The 7,769-nt window shown below is 49.9% G+C and overlaps 1 protein-coding gene across 1 annotated transcript in view; it reads left to right on the forward strand.

Moving 5' to 3' along the window:
- BMP6 (bone morphogenetic protein 6) overlaps window positions 1-6,366 on the forward strand; it is a 154,023-nt gene extending 147,657 nt beyond the window's left edge. The window contains exons 5-7 of the mRNA XM_035030819.1: window positions 4,475-4,551; window positions 5,358-5,468; window positions 5,565-6,366. Of these exons, the coding sequence (XP_034886710.1) occupies window positions 4,475-4,551; window positions 5,358-5,468; window positions 5,565-5,714 (338 nt within the window). The 3' untranslated portion in view covers window positions 5,715-6,366. The remainder of the gene's footprint in view (window positions 1-4,474; window positions 4,552-5,357; window positions 5,469-5,564) is intronic.
- The last annotated feature ends 1,403 nt before the right edge of the window (window positions 6,367-7,769 follow it).

Below are 7,769 nucleotides of genomic sequence, written 5' to 3' on the forward strand. Positions count from 1 at the left end.
CATCTGGACAAAGCTGTGTTGCCTTCCTTTATCCCCACTGAAGCAGATGTGTTCCTGTCACCGGCCCTATCCAGACCATTCACCTAAACAAATATCAAGGGGCCAGGGTGGGAGAATGTTTTTCTGCAATCTGTCAGTCCTTAAAAAACCAAACAAAACAGTGTGTGGCAGGGTAATTCCACTGTAGAACCCAGGGCACTGACCCCTGAGTGGCAGACACAGGTATTTTGAGGAGCAGTGACCTTCACAAATATTTATACACCCTCTGCCAGCACGTAACATGGAGTCATAAGGAAACCTAAGTGCGGCTAGAAAGTGTCTGTAGGGAGGAAAACCAGGTGAGTTGAATCCCCACCTCGCCTTTCTTCTCTCTGGCCCCGATCTCTCCTTAACAACAAAAATGCCAGTGTCTAGCTCTAAAAGAAATGGCTGTTCTTACCGAGAGAGTTCTTTTTGATGAGCGTGGAGAGAGTCCAGGTCACAGGAGGCTCACAGACAGCTAGAACTGTTGGTGAAGGTAGAAGCCGAGTCCTTCGCTGGGCCATCTTGGTTGATTTTCCTGGTGGCTAGCCCCCATCCTGAACCTATGGAGGGAAATGAGAGTTGGAAGTGTCAGGCAATTTCGTGGTTTTTCTAGCTCTGCCAGGATATAATATACCTTATTATATCACACTGCCCGTGTCCACCGACCTGGGAAGGAAAGGTATCCCAGAAATCCCTGCCTTTCACATGGCTAATGATTCCAAGCTGGACTTTGGGGAGATCATGGTCCCCAGCACAGAGAAGGCATCTGGGGGGATGTTTACTTTGTGGGGACCCAAGCCAACTGAGGTCGGGCAGGGAAAGTTCCAGATGGAGACGATAAGTAGGGGGATCACAGAACCTATCATCTAAACCAGGACCACTTCAAGAGTGCAAGGAACCAGGGCCGTGGAGTCTTCAGACTTGCTGTTGGCAGGAGAGGAAGAGGTGCAAGGCCAGAGGGCTGCAGGCGAGGTCAGAAGGGCCGCGAGCGCACAACTCCCATGTCCCCATGGGCATGGTGGGGCTGAGCCACACTGAACTGCAATGGCAAACGTCCACTAGCCATGTGCCCAGTGGGTAGACAGAAGATAGGGCTTTTTAATGAACACAGAGCGGCCTTCACCAGGCTGTTCTACAACAGGCCGCCCCAGGGTCTTCACATTTACCATTCCCACTATGCGGATTATTCTTCCCCCAGAGAGCCTCCTGCCTCGCTCCTGACGTTCCTGCAGGTCTCTGCTTAGAAGACACCTTACCAGAGAGACGGGCCCACCAAGCCCTATAGATGGTGACCCCTCCCCTTGCGCCCTGCACTCCCTATCCCCTAACTACTGAGTGATAACTTAGTGCATCAAGGCCCTTCTTGACTACATGGGAAGAGAAGCAGACTCGAATTAAAATGAAAAATAAGCATATCAGGAACCCATCTAACCGACAAGAAGGGGGGAGAACCAAACAGGGAATCAAGTGATCCAGCCCAGACCTGGTCCCAAGGACAATGTGGTTTGGATGCCATCACCCGGGACACTTGCTGCCATGCCACCCATTCTTGGTTTCCCCTTGGGGTCACTCCCTCAAAGGTGGGGGCATCTACATGGCTTTAGGGAAGTCAAGAGCCTGAACTCAGTGGCCAGGGGACAAAGGCTGGAGCCCTCTGATGGGAGATGGGGACTTGATTCCCTCCTGTCTAGGAATTCTCCACGGGAGCGGTGTTCCTGGAAGCCAGGTAGCCCACACGAGAAAATATCCACCATAGCCAGGTATGGAATTCTGAGTTGATGGCATCATTCTTATGGTATTAAACTTCATATGGTGTAGATTTTTGTTGCAAAGAAGTTTGCTGTCCATCTGCCTTGTGTTCCTTTGTGGTAAATTTTCTTTTTATCTTCTGATAGTGTTTAAGAATTCCCCTATGGGCGCCTGAGTGGCTCAGTTGGTTAAGTGACTGCCTTCAGCTCAGGTCATGATCCTGGAGTCCCGGGATCAAGTCCCACATCGGGCTCCTTGCTCAGCAGGGAGTCTGCTTCTCCCTCTGACCCTCCTCCCTCTCATGCTCTCTCTGTCTCTATCTCATTCTCTCTCTCAAATAAATAAATAAAATCTTAAAAAAATATATTAAAAAAAAAAAGAATTCCCCTACGTTTAATATATTACAGTTCCACCACGTGTGGCTAGCTAGGAATTTATTTACTCTGCTTAGGACTCACTGTGCCTTTCCAAAATAAAGATGTTTGCTTTTCTTCACTTCTAGAAAATTCCCACACATCCCTATATTCAATTATTACTCACCCAGTATTCTCTACAGAAATTCATTGGCCTTTTCATTCTGTCTTCCATTGTCTCTATATATAGAGAGAGCCCTGTTTTCGAGCCTGCACTCTGGGCTATAGTTGGGGACATTTCTTCAAATTCATTGTTCAGTTCTCTAGTCCTCTCTTCATTTGTGTCTAATCTGATGTTTAACCCATCCATTTCATTTTTACCTTCAGTAGAACTTTATAAAGTTCCATTTTGTTCCCTTTCATGTCCGCCTGTTCTTTTATGATATTTTTTTCTCCATAATGTCCTTGCTTTAGGGTTTCTGTTTCTTATTTCATCTCTTCCATTATTTTATGTATTCTTTTTTGTAATCGCACTCAGAGACTACTCTTGCCTGTGGTCCCTGTGTTTTTTCTTATTCTAACTTTCCTTTTGGGATAGTTTCTTTGTGTGCTTGATGTTTTCTTGAGGGACTATTTTTAGCAGAAGGTTTTTGTCTTGCTTTGTGGTGGTGGTGGTTTATGGGTTGTTTTTGTTTTTGTTTTTTACTGAGAATCTTCAGCGCCCTCCATTGTGAAAACTTCCCTCCAGCGTAGCTTTGCAGTCACTTCTTCTGGGTACTTGGAATTATAGCTCGGGTTGTTCTGCAAGCTGAAGAAGGCGAGAAGGGAGAATGAACAAATTTAGGATGAGCAAATCACCTTAAAAAGGTAGCCTGTTTCTCCTCCCAGGGTAGGTGACTGAGCTGAGTCAGTACTGTTTGTCTCTTTGCCTCACAAACTCATGAGATCTGCATGTCTTGTCTTACTTCAGTGCCAAGAGGCCCAGGAGTACAAGCAACAGAAACCTAGTGCAAATAGGCTTTAAACAATTAGGTAATTGGCTATGGGATTTAAAAGGGCAGAGGTGGCACGCACGTGACCTCATGCTCCTGTATCTGTCAAAGTGCATTGTATATTAAGAGCCTTTCTTTGGCGTCTTCCTTTTCATCTCTCTGAAACACCACTACCGGGTTGATCCTTTGGAATTATCGTTCCGAACATGGCCCTCTCTGGCTCAAACCCCTTCTTCACAGGCTTACTTTAATGTCTCTAGTAGAAAGTCCACATCATTTTGGTTGGCATTCTAGGCCATTCATTTCCCCAGCTTTATCTCACCTGATTGATTCATCTTCACATATCCTTAAATTCATTCCACCCAAACCGCTCGCTCTTCCTCTCGCCCCCACCCTTAACTGACCCTTGTCCAAACTCCCAGCGGGCCTTCTCCATAACACTGGCCCATAGCAGCTGCACTGTTGTGTACCTGCGTTAGTTGTGTCCATGTCTCACGCCACCCCTTCGAGTCTCTCAGTCCCTGGAGGCCGCAAGCCTCGTGTCACTTATTTTCCAGTTTCCTGTGCTGCCTAGCAGAGGACAGCTCCCAAAAGAGCTGCTCCAGTTGGCCTAAATGAACCGCGGCCCTCCCATTCCTCTAGGCTGGGCCAGACTAGCGGCTCCTGCCTCACACAGGGGAGTTGCACGGGCTTTAGCGGGTTCACAGGACACCGCTCTCCTAGGGCTCGTTGCTTTGGGGCAGGTCAAAGGCTCAACCCTGGAAGTGAGCCTGGGGACCAATGCTGGAGAGAGAGCCAGCTCTGCTCTGGGTCTCCGTCTGTCTCTGACTCCCTCTTAGGTAGGCGCCGCTCCGTTACCCTTCCTTCAGGATGCTTTCCTGACCCAGCTATCCTCACGGGTCCTGTGCAGCTTCAAGCCTGTCCTGTGTGCATTATAGCAAATCCTGCCTGGTATAGTTGTCCTGTGCCGTGAATACGATGTCTTCCAAGTCAGGAGCCCAAGGGGTGTTTTAGGGCCCCTTGGTGTACCCTCTCCCACAGGCCCTGCATACACCAGGGGCTCACAGTGCACATCTGTTGCTCATGAGTCTGTTCAGGTCCATGATGGGACATTGTGTGCCAGTCTGCCCAGCATGCACCCCAGAGTGAATAAGATGGCGTGAGTGAGGACCTGGGAGCCACGGAACCTGATGGAGCTGTTTGGTGCCCACATTTGTCACATTTGTGTTGAGCGGGGGCCTTGTTCGCTGCTGTCGTGAGCCTCGTACAGGGCCTGGCCCAGGGCAGAGCCTCCCATGTCAGTATTTAAATGAAAGAATGAATGAGTTAACGGGCGCATCTTATCTCCTCCGACAGATTACAACAGCAGTGAGTTGAAAACGGCCTGCAGGAAGCATGAGCTTTATGTGAGCTTCCAAGACCTGGGCTGGCAGGTGAGTTCTCTGGACAACAACGGAGACAAATGTCCTTCCCCATCTTCACGGCAGGGGCTGTCCTCGAAGACCTTGAGCTTTAGGGCCGAGGTGATTCCCATGTGGAGGTACTTGGGAGCTCTTCCGGATGCCTGAGCTTCTGGAGGAAGGCAGAGGAAGGGCCAGGCTCCTTGTATACCAGCGCTGCCTCCCTGCCACCCCTACACCTTCCCAGGGAGCCAGGTTCCCAAGTTCCGTGTACCTCAGAATCAGTCCCACGGTTCCCGGGGCTCTTCTTCCATTCTTTCAGAATCCATGAGGCATGGACTTTGGCGTTTGTGTTTTGAGAAAGGGTTGGAGAAACTGATCTAACAGTTATCCAATGGCTATACATTGACTCACCCAATTTATCTAGAAGAGCACAAATGGTTAGCCCCACACCTGAGAGCCACCACTGGTTTATAAGGAGCAAATTCTAGGTGACAAGTGATAGGAAATCGAGTTTCTATATGCAGATGGCGTTATGATGACAGGGCGTACTCGAGGCTCCTTTGGGTCCGGGTGCATAAAGCCAGCCCCCTGTGCTTCCAGGCCTAGCAGGTGGGTAGCAGCTAAGGCTTGTGGGCCTGTGAAGGGGGAGGGTGCCCGGAGCCAGATGAACTAGGCTCACCCCCTTGCTTTTGCCACTGGAACATGAACGTGGCCTCCCCGGGCCTGCCGGCCCAGCTGTCCAATGTGAGGAGTCCACTGTCACAGGATTCCTGGAGCGCAGATGATGTAAGGAGTGTATGCTGATCACATGTGGGGTCCTTTTGCTTTCACCTAAGGACTGGATCATCGCACCCAAGGGCTACGCTGCCAACTACTGTGATGGAGAATGCTCCTTCCCACTCAACGCGCACATGAACGCAACGAACCACGCAATTGTGCAGACGCTGGTGAGCTCCCGGGGACCCCTTTTGCTTTAGAGGGAGGAGTAAGCCGAGACCAGGTATGGCTTCTAACGGTGCCTTTCCCCTTCTGTTTTGCAACAGGTTCACCTTATGAACCCTGAGTATGTCCCCAAACCCTGCTGCGCGCCAACCAAACTAAACGCCATCTCAGTTCTTTACTTTGATGACAACTCGAATGTCATCTTGAAAAAATACAGGAATATGGTTGTCAGAGCTTGTGGGTGCCACTAACTCGAAACCGGTTGCTGGGGACACGGCCTTGGGCTCCCGGATGACATCTGCCTTAACAAACATGCAGAAGCCCGGCGAAGGGGGAGGCGAGCCTTTGAAGCTGCCCCGGGCTGGCTGGTGCCTTACCGCCCAAGGAAGAACTTGAAGGGCCTCGTTAAGAACTTGCTCCCACGGTAGATAACGTGGGCGGTTGCTGGTCTGCAGGAAGCGGGGTTCGGATGTCTGTAGTATGGAGTCTGGGAACTACAGAAACGTAACTTTGAAGGGTTCCCCCCAGCCCCCCCCCAAAAGAAGAGCTCACCAAAATTAGTTTTAGCTTTAGACCATGCTATTTGTGGTGTTAGTGAGTCAATAGGGAAAATAATCTTAAAGGAGTAAGAGTACTCTTGGCTAAAGTACCAGCCGGTTCGGTAGTGTCCGTCGGAGGTCGATCTACATAGACAACTGGAACTGGGCGGAGATGCCTCCCTTCACAGACGGCCTCGGTGCAGGGCACGTTCAAACGGGGGCAGCAGCCCGGGCCGACCCGGGGGCTGCGTGAAGTGCCTTTTCTCTCCGCCCCTGCCCTTAGTGTTTGTGCTGGAGTTGAGTCCGTGTGAAAACACTCACTTCGGTCAAGCCAACCGTGTCATTTCCACACCTCAGTCCCCCCCCCCCCATTAGCTGTTCTCCTTGCTAGCACCCAAAGTAGAGCGAGCGGGCGTTGCGGGGAGGCCGGGGGAGCATGCTAGCCGGGTGCCGTGGGAAACCAGCGCTGCACCTCTTCTCTTCCGGGATGGCTCTCCGAAAAGCACATTCACTCCAGGAACGCCAGCTCTACTCTTTCACCTATTTCAGTAAAATGGCTCTTTGCCTTTTCCTCGACAGCATGCCAAGTGGCGGGGTTAGATCCAGCAAAGGAAACAAAACGGGGAAGGACCGCCAGGACAGGGTCTGGATAGGCATGCCCTTATGAACCCAAATCCCAGTGTTCTCTTGTAGAAAGGAAGACTCAGATGAAATCGTAGAGTATTTTTAAAGTGTCTTTTTCACGATCATGTACTAGGAAGCCAATTTCATACTAAACTGATTAAATAATACATTTATGATCTAAAACTGTTTGCACTTACAGCTTTTTTGTAAATATAAACTATAATTTATTGTCTATTTTATATCTGTTTTGCTGTAACATTTAAGGAAACACCAGACTTTTTTTTTTTTTTAAAGAGTTTATTTAGAAAGTATCATAGTGTAAACAAATTGTACCACTTGGATATTCTTTTAATACAAGACTCATGATGCAAAGCTGAAGCCCCTCATGAGGATTGTGCTTCTCTAGAAAGTTGGGGTTTTTAAAAAACCATCTGTGAACCATACATAATTAATAAAGATTTCCTTTAAGGCAGAGACTGGCCGAGACCCTGCTCTGTTGTCTTCTGCCGCAGGCAGCAGAAGCGATCTTGTTTCTCAGGGTCCCACCCCCCAGTGACCGTGTGTCCACTGGCCGCACTCACCCAGAGCATGGGAAGTGGGGCGAAGAGCATTGGAAAGGGAGGGATTATGATGAGAAGTAACCTGATGGCCGAGAACATACAGGTACGTATCTTCAGAGAGCCTAGTCCGATGGGTGCTTGTTTTCCAGTGTGACAGTAAAACTGAACAACGCGGATGGCGTGGCTGACGAGGGTGCTGGCCGGGGCAGTAATGAGGCCCGAGTCAGCCCTGACCCAGCCCCGCCTAGCTCAGTCTTTGGTCTTGAGGCCAACTGGATCCCACTCTTCACACACACACACACATACGCACACACAGTTGACCTCCTCCGAGGCAGACAAAGTACAGTAAGCCTCTAGAACAACTACCCAGAAGCAGGATCTGAAGCCGCTTCCAGCTGGGGGGGGGGCCTCCCTGGTTAGTTCCGATACCCAGGCCTGGGAAGGCTCACCTGAGCCCTCTCGCCCCAGGTGACAACAACCAGACTTGTTCTAGGAGTTAACAGAATAGTCAGGACAAGCCTTGTGGAACTTCCCATGCCCACATTTTCTGTGGGAGACATCAAGTCTTCGTGATGACCTAACT

Source organism: Mirounga leonina, unplaced genomic scaffold (assembly GCF_011800145.1).
Source record: "Mirounga leonina isolate KUSES-001 unplaced genomic scaffold, KU_Mleo_1.0 Mir_366, whole genome shotgun sequence".
NCBI classification, from domain to species: Eukaryota; Metazoa; Chordata; class Mammalia; order Carnivora; family Phocidae; genus Mirounga; species Mirounga leonina.